Here is an 18,789-nt window from a genome sequence, read left to right on the forward strand (position 1 = left end):
ACACAGCGCTCATCTTCTGTCAAGACCGGATAAAATTCTATGAAGACATTTGGAAATAGATTAGTTCCTAGTCTAAACACACAGTAGTTTCCACCAGCAGAATTGCAGCAAGCGAGTGTTTGTCTCTGTAACTATGGCTTACTGTGTCATCATGATTATTAAAAACTGAACTGCTATTGGAAGTGAGTATGTGGTAATTTGTTTCAAAGTTTGTAGGTCACTGGTTAAAACAAGTACTTAGGAATTTAAACCCAAGTAATCGGTTGTAAAGTGCTATTTTTCTTCTCTTTGTTTGAGGTGTTATTGTGAATGTAATGCTGTCCTACTTCTGCTTCTAATGTGTCTCTGTTTTTCTTCATTATGCTGCCGTGTCCTATAGATTGAGTTTTAGGTAACCACTTTTGTTGCACAAAAGTATTTGTCTTCTTTTCTTTGAAATATTTGTGCATGCAGTTGCTATATCCTAAAATGATATTCTGTTATCAGCTAATAACATGACTCCAAAGCTCCCATTTCATTCCGAAATCCTTATCCTGTTTTCATCTGCCACCCCTCAGATCTTCCAGGAGGATATGATGCGTTCCCTGCTGCAGAACTCTCTTCACGTGTTCAGTGCTATCAGTGGAACCTCCACTGACCTGAGCTAGAACCTGACGGTTGCTCCTGATTGTTCTGGATTATCAGCTGTCCTCACAACTGAATGTACAAATCAAGATTCTAGGCCTTCATCAAGCATCTCTTCAGGCTACGAGAATGCCAGCATTTTCCGTGCCATGTTTTTTTTTACTTATTGTGTACAGCAAGTTTGTGTACATATTGCTTTTACAGTTCATTTTAAAGCCATCATGAAGTCCAAATTGACCCAATTTATTTTCTTAATTCACATTCCTGGTCTTATCATGTTTGCAGCATTGTTGCTTTTAGGCCGCCTTATTTTTCAACTCCTACTCACTTACCATTATTTCCACCAGATAAGAAAAAAAGTCATGTTTTCTTAAATCATAATTATGACATAAGTCAAAATTATAATATGCCAAGTCATTTTGATGATATAAAATGTCAATTATGACACAAGTCATTATTGTGAGATAAAAGTAAAAAATGACATTAAGTTGAAACTGACAAAAAAGTTGAAATTATGAAATAAAAAGTCAAAATTTGGACATAGTCCTAATATGTGATAAATAGTCAAACATTTGAAGTGTTTGTCATAATTATCATTTTATCTCATAATTTAAACTTTGTTTATCTAATAGTTATGTCTTAGTATGGTATAATTTGACTATTTTGTATAAATAGCATCATCTTTTCATGTCATATTTATGATTTACCAAAGATTTTTCTTTATGTGATGGAATTGGGCTTTTTTTATAGACCATGTATCCAATCATCTCTATGACCACTTTTCATGATCCAGTTATCGATGTATAAAATCCAGTTTTCTTTGTTCTTGTATTCTATGAAATATGTCACATTTAAGTAAAATTTGTTACCAATGCTATTACATTTTGACAGTACATTTTCTCTGTGATGTACAATCTGTTTTGCATCTCAGCCAATCTGTCTATTTTAAACTGCAGGGATGCCACTGGAAACAAAACGTGCAGTGTAGAGCACCCAACACACCAAAGATCAACTAGACAGTTTATACTATATGCCTAATGTTTCCATATTAAATTAGTTTTACATTGACCGTTTTATTTCCTGAAAATGACAGGTGATTATAAAGCTCATAACTTAATCATTGTACCGAATTATTAAATTCACAATTGTAAAAATAAAAGTAAAATAAGTAAACGCCCACATTTTCATAGGCCTTGGTTCTGAAAGTATTTTTGCCATTCATTTTCTCTATGTACAGTATCTTCTGAAAATGACTTGGTTATAAGATAAAAATTAAGCCAACTAGCTTTCGAGATGAAAAATAACATTACAAACTTTCATTTAAAGCTAGAAAAGTATATGGGAGGTACATTTTTTTATTTATTTTGTTTTATATTTTTTTTAAATGGTGAAAACAATGGTACAATAAAAGTTTGAATTATTGACATTTTTACTGAACAAAATCATGATTATAATATTATTTTGTTGACTTTTCCCTAATTTCTGGTTGATGCTTGGTGCAAACTACATGTTGCGTAGTTTGGAAGAAACATGGTTGTCTACTGCCGAAAAGAATAATTTAAACTACTGTATGTGGTCAAATCACACCATCCCTCTTCCCTATTTTCAGTAGTACACATCACTGCGGTGGTTACTGACTGGCTGCACGTTTGTAAGAATGAACTAAGATCATTGTGCATAATTTCTGTCATTCAGGGAAATCGAAATAGGCTGGACTTGCAATGATACTATATAAATATATATATGTAAAGCATTTTTAAAATGAATGCATACCCCAGATGGTAGAGAACAGCTGACTTTGTCGGCAGGAATGATATACTGCAGAATGTAACAGCATATTGATATTCAGTTTAAGCAGATTTTTGTGATTCCCATTGTAAACATTTGTTTTTTGTTGGGCTGGTCCATAGTAACTGCCCATGGTTACAGCCAGTACAGCCTATCAAGGGATGATTTATGCTCAAAAATGCTGTTAGTAGGCCTACTCATTAGACCTTTCTGCACTGAATATGCAAATTGCAAACAGAGGGTGTGTGGATTTATATAGGAAGTTGTCCATTTGTTGTAAATTCTGTGTGTGTGTGTGTGTGTGTGTGCGTGAGCGCGTGCATGGAAATGTATGCAGTATTGACAAAGTAGTATTTGCAAGCAGTTATCATCGTAAAAAGTTCTGCATTTTCTGGTCTAGTAATAAAATCATCTGATCAGCAATGGACACTGAATTTGCTTTAAAGATGATAGTGTGAGACAAGCTGCTGTTTCCGAAGATTAGTTTCATAATTTCCTTCACGTTTTGTCAGCATATAATGTATGAATGTTTTTTTTCCCCCTCTGTGATTTGTAATTCATAAGATAAAGTAAATATTTCTAAAAAAAAAAATTTAAAAAAAGTCTTTGGTAATGTTTATTCTGAGCTCTTTTGGAAAAATACTGCTTTCCCAAGACGTGTCTATTTTCCACACACACACAAATTGTGGGAAAATACTTGCAAAAAACACGTTAGATCAAATCTGTGACCCTTGTCTGTAAAACAGGTTTCAGATTTGATCCTTTACTCCTGTGAGAATGTATTACCTTTGCATTAGAAACATTAAAGATGCATTTTTAAAATTCATATCCATATAATTTTTCCAAGGTGTCCACAATCCGTTTTGTTGCCTGAGGGACACTGGGGATGATTAATATAGTAGTCTTACACTTATGGAAGGTTTTACTGTGAGTATCTGATCTGACATGTAACTGGTTATTGCAGTTTAATGGATAACATGACTAATCCATCATGATGTCTGCTTCATAACAGTCTAGTCTTGATGTTTTAGGCAGTGGAAGAGTTGCAGTTGTTGAATCTGTACTGATTTGTACAAGAAAAAAAATTGCTGGGCCTACAAATGTTGTGTAGGACAAAGAAAAACAACACATGTTGATGACAAAAACATGTTTGTTGATCAATGTTATGAAAGTTCAATTATTAATGAATTACTTTTCTGTTGTGGTTGATGTGAAGTTTCCACTTTTATAAACGTATAAATAAATTGGCTAGCTTCTTTATATTCAAATGAATGCCTTCATTTTAACAATCGGCAGTGTTTCATTCTAACAGGAATGTATTAAAGTGCCAATAAATGAATACATCTTTATTCCCGTTATTGTCTTTCTAACATATGCAAATTGGCATATTTCATTCCCTGGAAAATGCTATTTAGCATAGGCCTACTACATATTTGTCTGGTTTGTCTATTGTGTACATACGTAATTATGTATGTAGGCCTATGTATTATAAATATGTAGCCTATCTTTAGGAATTTACCGTATTTATTTATTTTTTGTACAGATGTTTTACCTGTATTTTGTATTTTACACTGCATTGCATTGTGTTTTGGAGTAATTAATGAATTGATTTATATATTTTTTTAATACAGTGATTCTTACTGTATCATAATTGGTTCTCTTTAATCCATGGAGAGCATGTGAGTGAGTGAGTGAGAGTGAGTGAGTGAAAGTGAGTGAGTTCACACACTCCACCCACTGCAGTCTGACACTGTCACTGTGTGCAACAAGCTCAGTCACTCTGGCTTTGAGCTCGAGGCTGACGGACGCGTCGATCGTCTATGTACTGCTGAATTATTGTGTCGAGCACGAGTACAACCACTTAAAAAGTAAAGGAAAAAAGGAAAAACATCGCGTTTTTGAGTACATCAGCACAGGATTACGGGACTTCACATTGGATTTTACACAGAACATCCGATAAAACCTTCAACAGGATGTTTCGCGTTTGGGATATCTCCTTAGTTATATGCTTCTCTCTCTCACTCATGTTCGTCGGAGTTGAAGGCGCGTCAGGTGGGTTTACTGCTGTTTGTTGAAGTTTTCCTATGACAGCGCGTGCGGGATATCCTGTATAATTCCCGAAACCTGTGACGTCAGAGACCTTCTCCTGAAGAACGCCCACCAGTGTGTTACGACTAAACCTAATTCTTGTCTCAACTTGCTCCCCGTAGTAGTTTATTAAGTTACTACTACAAACAACAGAATGTTAGTAGGCTACCGCTACTACTTTTGTTGAAGGCTGTTTTTGTTTTATGTTTCTCTCCTTTCTCCTACGGTCTTCATAACCTTGTTCCTCTCCTCTTGAACCCCACAGAGCTCCCTCCACCCAGGAACCTAACCTTCAAATGGGAAACACCTTTCACACTTAATCTTACATGGGAAAAGCCGAAGGATCTGGAGCCAGATTGCAAAGTGAACTACACGGTGAACGCGCACCATTCTCAGGTGTGTCAGCTATTTTTTATTAAAGGGGTCATATGATGCGATTTCAATTTTTCCTTTCTCTTCGGAGTGTTACGAACTCTTGGTGCGTAAAGAAGATCTGTAAAGTTGCAAACACTAAAGTTTCAAAACCAAAGAGATATTGTTTATAAAAGTTCAGAGTCAGCCACACCTACCTAGAACGGCTCGTTCTAACACCCCCCCACATATCTACATCACTATGTGGGAAGATTTGCATAACGCCGCCCAAATGTTCACGCAAAGAAAGAAGGCGTAACTTTTATTCTCACTGTAGTATTGTTGATGCTGCAGTCATGTCCTGAAGACACTGTGTTTCGTTGTGAAACGAAACTACTTTGTTTGGTCTTCCAAAAGAGGACGATATCCGCTTCGTCATGCCTAGAGCTGATCCGTGCTGGTCGCAGAGGAAATACATCAACTTTCACTGTGGACGAAGCGGAGTCCAGCCCTCCTCAGCTCACTCTATCGCTGCCTCAGCGCACGCTAAGCCGGGGCTTCCCCTCACGCTAGGCCGCTGTGTTTTTCGTTGCCACTGATGATTCAAATGCGAGTTTTGGGCAGTGTGGAGTAGCACTTGTTGTTTGTCGTTTCTCCGATCACAAATGCAGACAGACTTTTATGTTTACGCGGCGCGATGCAATGCAATGCGTAAAAAGTGCAAATGCCTCGTTTATAATGGGTTTTAATGTTTATGTCTCGTTGCTTCGGCCGGACACGACATCATAATATGGTGAGGGGCGTAACATTTCCGTCTCACGCTTGAGGAATTCGGCCAATCATAACGCACTGGATAGCTGGCCAATCACAGCACACCTCGCTTTTCAGACCGATGAGCTTTGTAAAAATCGACGTGTTTCAAAAAGGCGGGGCATAGAGGAGAAACAATAATGTACAGTATGTGGAAAATAATGTGGTTTTTTAACTTTAAACCGCATAAACACATTTCATTACACCAAATACACAAAATAATGTTCTTTTTAGCAGCATCATATGACCCCTTTAATGAAGTATTTCCGCTGGGATACTAGAAAGTCTGTGAACTCTTAAAAATGTGTTATATTTCTATATACATACATACATACATACGTAGCCATCATTTCAGAAGTGAGGGGGACAGAAATGTTATATAGTGTAAAGGCAACTTTAATTTTTCTCTCACTTCTAGCTTTTAATTGGCTTAGAAATCAGATAACTGCTGGACAATAACCAATAATAATGATTTGCTTATATACTACAAACACTTTTTTTATCACATAACAAGGCAGAATAGTTTCAATACTGTAATAAATGCTATGTCAGTTAGCACTGCATTGTTCATATACTTTATTTATTACCTGGAGATGACTTGACAAATACAAATAAACCATATTGTCGCACTCGTATGTTTAAAGTCTTCATGTTTCCAAACGTTTCTGTTTTTCTGAAAACTGTTTTCATACAGCGATAGCTGAACGCCTTTGTCCATATTAGGAATTTAGAAAAAAGTGCGGGGGACGAATTTACTTGATATTAAAAGTGGGGGGGGGACACGTCCCCCGCGTAATCTACGCCCCCGATACATATATATATATATATATAACCTATATACTGTATATTAGGGCTGGGTTTTGACACAAGCTTGCGATTCGATTCGATTACCAATTCGATTCGATTCAATATCGACTATTTTGTATATATGTCTGGTACAGTATATACCAAATTTTCTCAAGGAAAAAAAAATCAACTAATGTTGTAAAATATGAGAGTCCGTTGGTACTACATTACTATATATTGAAGGTTAAAATTGACTGATTTGTTAAAATTACACTTAAGTTTTTTAAATAATAAAGTTACAATTACATAATAATATTTCTACTTCAATTCGTTTTTTTATATAAACATAATGGTGGCTGTCATAAAACTTGATGGATTTATTCAAACATAAATTAAATATTGAAGAACAGTAAAATGTATAATGAATATGTTATTTGGTGCATATATTTAGCAAAATGCCCCTCTCCGCAGTTTATTTTCTATCTGACTAAAGAGTTTATAGTCACCGAATATGTTTTTCTGAGGTAAAATATGACGTTAGGCCTACATGACACATTGTTTACAAGCCATTATTGATGTCTTTGCGCGGCTGAAACACTGATTGAGCGATTACATAAGACAGGATACGGATTGTAAAGTTGTACTCTATCGACTATTTTGTATATATATCTGGTACAGTATATACCAAATTTTCTCAAGGAAAAAAAAATCAACTAATGTTGTAAAATATGAGAGTCCGTTGGTACTACATTACTATATATTGAAGGTTAAAATTGACTGATTTGTTAAAATTACACTTAAGTTTTTTAAATAATAAAGTTACAATTACATAATAATATTTCTACTTCAATTCGTTTTTTTATATAAACATAATGGTGGCTGTCATAAAACTTGATGGATTTATTCAAACATAAATTAAATATTGAAGAACAGTAAAATGTATAATGAATATGTTATTTGGTGCATATATTTAGCAAAATGCCCCTCTCCGCAGTTTATTTTCTATCTGACTAAAGAGTTTATAGTCACCGAATATGTTTTTCTGAGGTAAAATATGACGTTAGGCCTACATGACACATTGTTTACAAGCCATTATTGATGTCTTTGCGCGGCTGAAACACTGATTGAGCGATTACATAAGACAGGATACGGATTGTAAAGTTGTACTCTTTCTTTTAACTTACCTTCGGATGTTTAGTCATGTTTATTTTGTGCTGAAACTGGTATTAATGTGGAGGAGATGATCAGTTCACGTGCGCCTCCCGCTGCTGCGTCTGCTGAACTGAGGCGCTACAGCGATCTGTCACTCCACATTAAACAGCGCCAAAACGGCATTTATTATTTGAATATTGCAATACAATGGACAGAATTTGAAATCTGATACTTTGTTTCATATTAAAAGTACCAAAGCACAATGCTTATTGCGATATATTGGTTTGGGGAGTGCCCTTTAACATTCCGTCCATTAACTGAAAACCTTGACTGAAAATCTTCTTAGCATTTAAGAATCGATATCGTTCCGTAAAAATTAGAATTTTTACCCAGCCCTAATATATATACTGTATATATATATATAGAGAGAGAGAGAGAGATATGCTGTGATCAGATCCTATCAAGCACTTTGAGATGTAATTGAATCATTATTATTTTTTAAATATTATTTAATTATTTATGGAATAAGTATGTGAACTTTTGGTATCAGTTCATTTAAAGGCTAAGTTTGAGTGAGTTTAGCAGTTCCCGCACTATTGGGGGATAGTACACTGCTATTAAATAATTTAATAAGAAATTAATTTGAAAGTCGAAGCCAAATTTGAATCCAGTAGAAACGCTGTCTTGAGGAGAGCAATTCCAGCTAAAGAAGCCCAATGATGTAGCTGAGTTTAAGCAGTGTTTAATGAGGATTGGACCAGAATTCCTCTGAGCTGATGCGCAGAAATGATATGTGACCCTGGACCACAAAACCAGTCCTAAGGGTCCATTTTTTTGAAATTGAGATTTATACATCAACAATATTTGGCCGAGATACAACTATTTGAAAATCTGGAATCTGAGGCTGCAAATAAATCAAAATACTGAGAAAATCGCCTTTAAAGTTGTCCAGATGAAGTTCTTAATATATTTACAGTAGGACATTTACAAAATATTTTCATGGAACATGATCTTTACTTAATATCCTAATGATATTTGGCATAAAAGAAAAATCAATAATTTTGACCCATACAATGTATTTTTGGCTATTGCTACAAATATACCCCAGAGACTTAAGTTTTGTGGTCCAGGGTCACATATACACTTATTGGAAATGTTAGGTTGCTGTTTATTATGATCAACTGGTTGGTCACTCCGGATACTGAAGGCAAAGAGCGCTATACATTCACTCCCCCCACCTACAATCTCTGCCGGTACCGAGACTCAAACCTGCAACCTTTGGGTTACAAGTTCGACCCCTTAATCATTAGGCCCTGACTGCTAATAATGTATAATTTCACTTATTTATTCACATTATTTATATCACATGAGATGGATGTCAAAAATGTATGTAGAAATACAGAACGTTTTAAGGGTTCAGAAGCTTTCTAGCACACATGTATTTTCCTTTAAAACACTCTAAAACACCTTGGGGCAGAACACAGGAGGATGAAGGGAGACAAGACTTTACAGAGAAGCGTTTAAAAAGTACACTGAAAAAAAAAAGATTGTTCAATTTACTAAATTTATTTTTGGTTTTAGTTTTTTATTTGAACTAAATGTGTTTATTTAAATGTAGATCAAATCTATTTGATTGCAACCACTTACCTTAAACAATTGAGTAAATTCAATTAATCATATGGACTCAGTTAATGTTATGCAATAAAAACCATATGCATGCATAAAATAAATGCTGTTTAAAATATTTTATTTGATGTATGCTGTCATGACAGTAACAACGAAACAAAGAAAATAGTTTTGTTGTCCCACATTTCACTCCAGTCAAACCAGAACAGATCATAGTATAAGTGACCCTAGCACACTTTGTGTAGTACAGGCAGCAGTTTTTCTCTATAACCACGCAATTTACCAGGTCTGAGAAGCCCTGAACAAACACTGAATTGGAGTTTATAGTGTGTTTTTGTCCTTCTGAAGTCAGTAAAACAAAATTAGGTCTGATGTACTTTAGCGTTTTCTGATACTTTATTGCTACAGCTCTTCCCCACATAAGTCAAAGTCTACATTGGGTTTGTTGTTTTCTCATCACACGTGTTTACTTTAATTTATGTGTGTATTTATCTCTCTTTGCCCTTTTCCCTTTACACAGTTCTCACCGGCACACGTATGAAACTTATTGTGTTCAAATACTTATGTAGCTACATGTTACACATGTACTTACACACAGATTATCTGATTTGGATGATCTTTGGTTGATATTATTGGTACCTGTGGCATTTTAGGGAATTTCAGCGTTTAACATAGCACTTCTGAAAAGTCACTTCCGTCTAGGAGAACCGGTCGGGTCAGCAAACAGCAATGCCAGTTGTACTGACATCATAAAGTTTGACACAGGCTGTATTTAATTAGAAAATCTGTTAATAAAACCAGTTATTTAATATGACATTGATTTAAATCATACCATTAGATTAGACTAGCTTTTAAGTCTAAGACCCTCATCATACATTATGCACAATAACAAGGTTTGTCAAAGTGAGAGGAAGAGGAAACAAAGCAAGTTCTGGAACTCTATTGTTTGGATTCTTAGCAACTTTTTTTGTGATTGTGTTTGTGTTGAAATTTTTTAAATAATATGGAACAAAAATAAATCGTTTCAGGTGTGCTGAGTTTACGTTGATTGAAAATAATATGAAACTAAATATTAGAGCCCGACCGATATATCGTTTTGCCGATATTATTGGCCGATTTGAGCCTGTCGCCGATATATTGGTATCGGCGAATATGCCGCCGATATGAAATTATTTTTTACAGAACATATAATGTCGATAAAATGCTTGAAATGGTGTAATTACTTAGTTTGTCCAGCAGAGCACGCTCCATTGTTTGCTACTGGCGACCTGGATGAGCTTAAATCTATGGAAAACCATTGAAAATTTGAACGGATATATCTCCGTAACAGCACTGCGAATCCGCACCAAATTCGGGGGATCCCTTCAGCTCAAGGAACCCTCTCGACTTTTTTTTGGTCCCCATTAGGAAAAACAAGCTTATGAATCATAGAGAATGACGTTTTTGAAATTTCTAAAAATGCAGAAAGGTGTAGGGTTAGGATAAGGGGATAGAAAATACAGTTTGTACAGTTTAAAAAAATACGCCTATGTAGAGTCCCCATAAAACATGGAAACCAGTGTGTGTGTGTGTGTGTGTGGAGAAATGTCTTTATATAGTGAAAGAGATTAAAAATGCATATTCATTTGTCTAACAACATGCCACTTTACTTATGCTCTTGTGTTTCCTTTTGGAGCTCCAGGCACTGCTTGTTCAGCATGTAACCACTTGCTTTGCATTGTAATTCAATTTATGCACAAAACAATCCCTAAAATATATTAACATATTTTACATCTTTGTGCCTAGTAAAGAATATTTTTAAATTATTTTTGATGGTTTCATCATCTTGGGAAAGCTTTAGTGAAAATTTTTTGGAAAGGAATAATGGGAGGTTTTCGTTAGAAACAAGTGACTCATCCTTACTTAGTATGGAGTAATGCACACACACACACAGTAACACAAAATGAACACAAGTACAAACAGACTGTATTTTATAGTGATAATTAACATGCAAATCCTTTGTCATCAACAGGACTGTTCTGAAAGAGCCAAACAAGACATGTCAGGAGCCAAAAATACAGAAACCAGGAGGGTCCAAAACATGACCTGCAAACTGAATATCTCCAATGAGAACGGACTATGCATCAGTGTTACAGTGAACCCTGAAAACTGTGGAAACAAATACCAAAGTCCACCTTTGGACATTAGCATCCCTCCACCTCCAGGTACTCTGCATGATAGCCAGCTATCTGATGTAAAATGTTTTTTGGTTCTTTATCCCTTTTTTAATCATTCCATATTGATCCGGTGGCAGTGGTCTCAGTTATGATCATGAGAAGTATGTTTATTAGTTTATTCAGTCTTAAGTCATTGAGGTATTTTTATTTTATTACATGTTATGGTATTTACTTCATTTTACCTAAGAAGAAAGTCACAAGATGAACAGTTTATATTATAACAATTATTTTTTAAGAGCTGCAGGTTTGCTATTGAGCACAATATAGTTTTCAACTCATCAATCCTGCAATAACAGCCTTTTTTCAAAGGGTGTTATTTACCATCTTTAAATTTAATTTTGTGAAATCATGTGTTTCGGCCATCCTGCTCTGGAAAAAAAAATAAAACATTGTTCGACCAATATTATGCAGAATAGCAGCTGATTAACAGCTTTTTTTATATTTATTGTTAGTTTTTCTGGTTTTTAGGAATAATAGCGTCTTTCCTGCTTTGCCCTTGTTGCCTCACTGTAACTGAATCACGGAATCGATATCATACAATGACATGTAAATATAGGTGTTCATGTGTTGATGCATTCATGTGCATGCAACTTTGTGATGTCATGTTTCATACTGAGTCTCTTTGAGTTCTTAATGTTACAGTGAGTTTTCATAGCCCATCAAGCTCTTTTGACTTAAAGAATAAACCACTGATTTTCATAGTCAAGGAACTCCAGCATTAAGATTCACCTCTTACATAATCCACAGATTAATTTCATATTCATAAATTTCCAGTCTTGAGGACTGATTTGAAATCTCCACATTTATTTCAGTGAGGCTGGTGAAAAACAGGAGCTGTGAGTATTCCCACAACAGGTTGAAGTGCACTTGGCATTCTGATGTTGATGTCAAAGACCTTGGTTTTTATTACTGGTACGTAACTGATTTTCTTAGCATTGTTGTGTATATTTCACTTTCATTTGATGTTTATATTCCTTTCATCCATGCATTGGTTGTAAATGTATGTGTTTTAGGTCACCTCAGAATGAAACGGTAATAAAGTGCAATGAGATGAAGATTGGAGAATGCGTCATACACGATACATTTCTCAAGCACATGACAAACATGCTCTACCTGTTCAATGGCACTTATAAGGGCAAACCTGTAAACAACACATTCATGGATGAACGTCCAGTAGATTTAGGTAAAGATGCACTTTTTGCATAGAACATATACTTTTTTTTAAACCTGCATTGAAAGGCAGTTAAACAGCCGGTTTTCACAAATACAGCACATTACGTTGAGAGTTGTCATTTTCACAACAGCAAATTATTTGAGAAATGTTATTAGTTGATCACCTTGAGGAAACATAGCAAACCTATACTGCATACTGCAATAGCTGTATTAGAGAATTTGAGCTACATTTTTCACATTTTCTAATGTCAGTTGCCACTCTGTTTGTTTGTTTGACTAATTAATTGTCTTTTTGGGCTTCCTTTGCAGTGAAACTAAACAAACCTCAACTTACAATCCAGAGATTTGGGCAGTCTCTCCATTTTCAAACAACTGTATCAGATTTAGATGAGTTTGCACCTCAGTGCTACAGATACAACTACATTTACAGCATGTGCGATAAGGTAAATCATGTTCTGTATTTTTATATTTAATAGTATAAGATCTTTATTAAGTATTTTCATTCTCACTAAAACTTTAAATATGCATAAAACTGCCCTCTTTAATGCTTAAGAGTATAGAATAAATGAAAAAAGTCAAATGAAACAATGCAGTATGTACCAAGCCACTTGGTGGAGCTATTATTGCGTCATGTAGTGTAGCGCATAATGTCATGGTAAACAAGATCCAGCTTCTTTTATTCTATGATTTTCTAATCCTATATTTTTCTGTTGTTGTGTTTATAGAGTGTACAAGAAAAGGACATGGCCAATAGCAAGCATGTAATGGACTATGACTCAAACTGCAAGTACAGAGCCAGAGTGCAGATCAACTTCTCATACAAATGTGGTGCAGGGAAGAGTGACTTGAGTGATGAGGTGGAATATGGTACGTCTGGGTCAAGTAATTAGCATCATATTCAACTATGATAATCACTTTGTTTAGATGGTCAAAGTTTTAGAAAGGTAATTAATATTTTATGGAAAAGCAATAGGAAGCCTGCAACAAGGGTAAAACAGTAAAAAGAAAATTTTAGTTTCCAGGACAATCTTGCTGAATGGTAGTTTATGTACGATTACTTCATATCCTGCGAATGAAATGAGCTTTCCTCTGGTCTTTGATAGTTGACTTGAATGCTTTTCTTTGTGCTGTTTCGTAGGTGAGAACAGAGATCCAAATTTGCCTGCATTGCTGGCTGTCATTATTATCCCGCTCATAGTTTCCTGTTGCCTGATAGTTTCTCTTGTGCTGCTCAGAAGGTGATGAATGATTTAGATTTTCATTTTTCTGCCCTTCTATTTGAAAAGAACAAATGTGAAACAATATTATTGCATTATGACATATGTTATTGTATATTTTTACGATTTCTTTATATCCTATTTGTACGTCCTGTGAATCACATATGCTATTGAACCTGATCAGTCTTCAGTTAGAAGTTAAAAATGGGCAATTAAAAAAAAAAAAAAACTTAATATGACTGAATATTGATTACCGAGGCCTGGAATTCACTTCTCTTCCTTCAGACATAAAGACATCATATTCCCGAAAATCCCAGAGCCAACGCTTATCTTTAAGGACATGCTCATCAACAACATCAGAACGGCAGAGGATCTACGGGTAAATTGTGCAGCCGATCATTATTCATTCGTTTCACAATCAGAAACCTTTCACATTCACACACTCCTGTAATAAAAAATGTAATTAATATTCTTGATTCAATCTATTCCAACAGAGTACTGCAGATGGCAGACTGTATATCCCTATTGAAGAAATCGTAGAAAGCAAGATAAGTCTTGAACCTGAGACACCACTTATACCAACCACGACAAATACGACGCACAAGCAGGTATAACAATTTCTGATGACTGAAAACATCCGGTAAATCAGGATGGACTTAAAACTTACACTGACGAGAAAATGTCTAAGCAAGGAGGAGGATTTAACTCCTGTTGTCTGTTTCATCTGTTGATGAATAATGAACTCAGGCTCCGTATACCTTTTTTGAATGGACTTCGACCTCACTTATTACAGTTGCTAGTAAACTGCTCTTCCTGGCACGACAGTGGCTTGTTTTCATTGAATGTATTGTGAAGATAAGAAAAGCAATCAACAGACTTTCCTGGGGCAGGTTGGTTGGCTCTGATTATCTGGTATGTGAAGCTCGCACTGTACCCACTCAGTGTATCCAGAGGCCAGCAGACGACATAAGCAGCTTCATGCAGCTTGATAGAGGAACACTCCAAAATGATTCATGGAATATGGAAATTGTGACCTTTGATCTCTTGCACACCATTACTGAACTTTTCCATGCTTGTTTATACAGCCACATTTATGGACTCATGGGTGTTTTAGCACATAGTTTACAAAATACATGTACTGTGATAAAAATGATTTTGTAAAAAAAAAGAAAAAGCTTTAAAGAAATTAGGTTTTCTACACACTGTGAATTGTTACATGTATAAAATTGTGGTTTACTGTATTGCAGAAAGAAAAATGTTCTTGACTCTAAATGTAACTGTATGTTCACAACTTTGGCTGGTGGCTAAACAAATGGATATAGACAAAATAATTAATATAGAAAGTCACATGACAAATATTCAGACATTCAAAAAATAAATATAAACACGTTTTTATAAATTGTACATAAAATGATATTATATAAATGAGTACACCCCCTCTAAAACTTAACAAATTCAGCAATTACTCTTTACTTAGAAGACATGTTAAGGTTCTTTGGAGATGTAATGTTCCAACAAGCCTGCTTGATCAATTACCAAAGAAGAATGCCAAAATTATTCAGCAAAATAAGATTTTCTTATCAAAGTGATAAAATAGTGTGTTGCAAAAATGAGTACACCCTTCTGAAAGTTACAAAAAAAAAAGTGTATAGGTTTAAGGCTATTTTTGATCAACAGGTAAGTATATTGAACCAAAACTTTTAAAGACAAGTAATTTCCTGACAATTTAAAGTGTTATATAGCCCACTGAATCATACTCAGACTTAATGCTGGCAGGCAGCAGTGGAACCACTTGGGAGAGAACTGCCAGGTGACTTGTTTCTTAGCATAAAAGAGGACAATGGTACAAGAGGAATAGCAAGTGTCTCAGAGCCGGCAAAAGCTATGAAAAGAGTGACACTTTATCTCACATAGTATGACGCAGCCTGCAGAAGTGCCATGCATGGTTGTTGTCACCACTAGAATTACCTACTGTAGCCAAAGCAAAAAAACTAATTTAACCTCTTCCAGGGCCCATATTTACAAAATAGAGACTTCTGGGAATCCATTCTCTGGTCTCAATCCAAAAGCATCCAAAATGTTCTGGTGTTGCTAGAGGAGGAGTACAAAGAGAAGTGCTTGGTACCCACAGTGAAGTTCAGTGGTAGTAAAGCTTTTATATAGGGATGAATGAGTGCTGAAGGTGTGAGGGAGTTGTGCTTTATCAATGCTGGCATGAATTTACACACATCTGTGTGATGTAATACAAAAACTAGAAACAGAAGATGCTACCCTCCCCTCATTCCCTGCATTATTGGGCATTTTTTCAGCACGACAATGAATATATTCATTCTCCCAAGGTGAAAATACTTCAGTGGACATGTATTTCACTCAGTCTTAACACTCTTGAGCAGCTGTGAGAGATTCTGTAGAGACAAGCTGAGCAAAACTCCCCATTAAAGACCAGAGCATTTAAGGAGGTCGTCCAGGAGTTAAACAGCACAGATGTGAAAATTTGTCATGAACTTGTACACTCAGTGCCAAGAAGGGTCAGTGATCATTAAGAAAATACATCTTTTATATTTATTCAGAGGGGGCGTACTCATTTATGCTGTGCACTGTATATATATACAATAAATAAAATTTTAAAGGGGTCATATGACGTTGCTAAAAAGAACATTATTTTGTGTATTTGGTGTAATGAAATGTGTTTATGCAGTTTAAAGTAAAAAAAACACATTATTTTCCACATACTGTACATTGTTTCTCCTCTATGCCCTGCCTTTCTGAAACGCGTCGATTTTTACAAAGCTCATCGGTCTGAAAAGCAAGGTGTGCTCTGATTGGCCAGCTATCCAGTGCGTTGTGATTGGCCGAATACCTCAAGCGTGGGACGGAAATGTTACGCCCCTACCATACTGTGATGCCTTGTCCCGGCCAGAGCGACGAGATAAAAACATTAAAACCCATTACAAACGAGGCATTTGTTGCATCCAGTGGGGACATAATTACTGATTATAATGACTTATACTGTCTTTTTACGCGTTGTGTTGCGTATCGCGCCGCGTAAACATAAAACCATGTCTGCATTTGTGATCGGAGAAATGACAAACAACAAGCCCTACTCTACACTGCCCAAAACTCACGTTTGAATCGTCAGTGGCAAATTCTTTAAATATAAAAAACGTACTTACAGGCTGTGAGTCAGAAGCGCCAGACTGTCCTTGCAAAGTTGGAACTGCCCCACTTTATAGAGACAGACATTGTAGGCTCTCACAGGAAACAGTCCTCATCCTCGCAAAATGCGCTGCACACATCTAAATATTTGGGTTGAACTGTTCTGGAACAGTGTTGTAAATATAACTTAACCACTGATTTCTAGTCATGTCCTCTTTTGGAAGGCCAAACAAAGTAGTTTTGCTTTCACAACGAAACACACAGCATCACACATGGCGGGCTAGAGTGAGGAACGGCCGGCGGGCTTGAGAATGGTGCGGCCGGTGGGCTTGTGGCAACCACATGTGACGACCCCAGGCTGGACTCCGCTTTGTCCACGGTGAAAGACGATCCGGCGATCCACAGCGTGAAATTGATGTATCACTTCTGTGACCAGCACGGATCAGCTCCAGGCATGACAAAGCGGATATCGTCCTCTTTTGGAAGACCAAACAAAGTAGTTTTGCTTTCACAATGAAACACACAGTACCTTCATGACATGGCGGCAGCGGCAACAATACTACAGCGAGATTACAAGTTACGCCTTCTTTCTTTGCGTGAACATTTGGGCGGCGTTATGCAAATCTTCCCACATAGTGAGGTAGATATGTGGGGGTGTGTTAGAACGAGGCGTTTTAGGTAGGTATGGAAGATATGAGTGTTATAGTTTAAGCAGCTTCCTATCTGTGTGCATTGACTGAACGCATACAGAATAATGTAAGAAATATAAACCCCGAAAAATGAAGAGCATTTTATAAATCTGATTAATTGATTACAAATTCAATATCCAATCACTGTAAATTTAAAATGAGTTTAAATGTTTAAAATGAGTTTAAGTGAAATTAATTGTATAGTCATATTAATGTTATATATTGTTATTCTAACACCTAATATTTCTTAACTCAGCCCTCTCACATACTGCATGCACATATAATTTTATTTTAATCCCGTAAAACATTTCTAGTAATTCAATTCGAATTGTAATTAATTAAAAGAATGTGTGTTTCTTGGCTGACAGTCCATCTTGCTGAACATAGTGGTGCTGAGACAGAGATATATCTGATTCTGACATTTAAATAAAATTATTTAAATAGCAAATATTTAAATTTGCATTAAATACTTCAAACCACCAAAAATGACAAATTTATCTATCAATAAGGCAATACAAATGCGCCAAAATTGTATTTAGCATTACCATTTGATATAGGGTAGTAAACTGCCTATATCAGAAGCTTGTAATGATAACGTTATCATTCAATCAAAACTAATATCCCCTGTAATTTGGTCACAAGTCCGAATTTTGTCCTGTAGTTCGAATTTTGTCCAGCAAGTGGCAGATCACACAAACATATGTATACGTTCAGTAAACGATAATCTGTTCCATCTTCACTAGCAAATTACAGCACATCTAGTGACCATCAGTTATGTGCTATGCTATGTCAACATTTTGCCCCTCAAAGTCTTTCTCCTTACAACAGGGCAGTAAGGGGGAAAATGCGAGTACAGTCTGTACGATGCGCATGAAGGAGAAGGTTTCTTTTCTTTGCACCCGCGGGGTCTTTTCTTTTCGTCGCTGTGGAGTTCTAGAGAGGGAGGGCAACTCAACTGGGCTGGGCAACAGGAAATAGTGATGGGCAGTTCGACTCAGTTCAGCGAATCGGTTCTTTCGAACGTTCGTTTTTAAGAACCGGTTCAAAAAATAATTGGGAGGGAGGGAGGGAGGGAGAGAGGGAGGTAGAGAGAGAGAGAGCGAGAGAGAGAGA

The 18,789-nt window shown here is 36.0% G+C and overlaps 2 protein-coding genes across 2 annotated transcripts in view; both read left to right on the forward strand.

Annotated features, from left to right (window-relative positions):
- Nucleotides 1-1,069, forward strand: part of dock11 (dedicator of cytokinesis 11) — an 82,922-nt gene extending 81,853 nt beyond the window's left edge. The window contains exon 51 of the mRNA XM_016242060.1: nucleotides 558-1,069. Coding sequence (XP_016097546.1) covers nucleotides 558-647 — 90 coding nt within the window. The 3' untranslated portion in view covers nucleotides 648-1,069. The remainder of the gene's footprint in view (nucleotides 1-557) is intronic.
- A 3,081-nt stretch (nucleotides 1,070-4,150) lies between these two features.
- Nucleotides 4,151-14,988, forward strand: LOC107558430 (interleukin-13 receptor subunit alpha-1-like). The gene is made up of 10 exons (XM_016242093.1): nucleotides 4,151-4,464; nucleotides 4,766-4,896; nucleotides 11,237-11,429; nucleotides 12,254-12,353; nucleotides 12,455-12,624; nucleotides 12,924-13,057; nucleotides 13,340-13,481; nucleotides 13,753-13,852; nucleotides 14,117-14,210; nucleotides 14,326-14,988. The coding sequence occupies exons 1-10, from the start codon at nucleotides 4,386-4,388 to the stop codon at nucleotides 14,443-14,445; spliced, it is 1,263 nt and encodes a 420-aa protein (XP_016097579.1). The 5' UTR covers nucleotides 4,151-4,385; the 3' UTR covers nucleotides 14,446-14,988.
- The last annotated feature ends 3,801 nt before the right edge of the window (nucleotides 14,989-18,789 follow it).

This window comes from Sinocyclocheilus grahami, unplaced genomic scaffold (genome assembly GCF_001515645.1).
Source record: "Sinocyclocheilus grahami isolate Dianchi unplaced genomic scaffold, SAMN03320097.WGS_v1.1 scaffold645.1, whole genome shotgun sequence".
Classification (NCBI taxonomy): domain Eukaryota; kingdom Metazoa; phylum Chordata; class Actinopteri; order Cypriniformes; family Cyprinidae; genus Sinocyclocheilus; species Sinocyclocheilus grahami.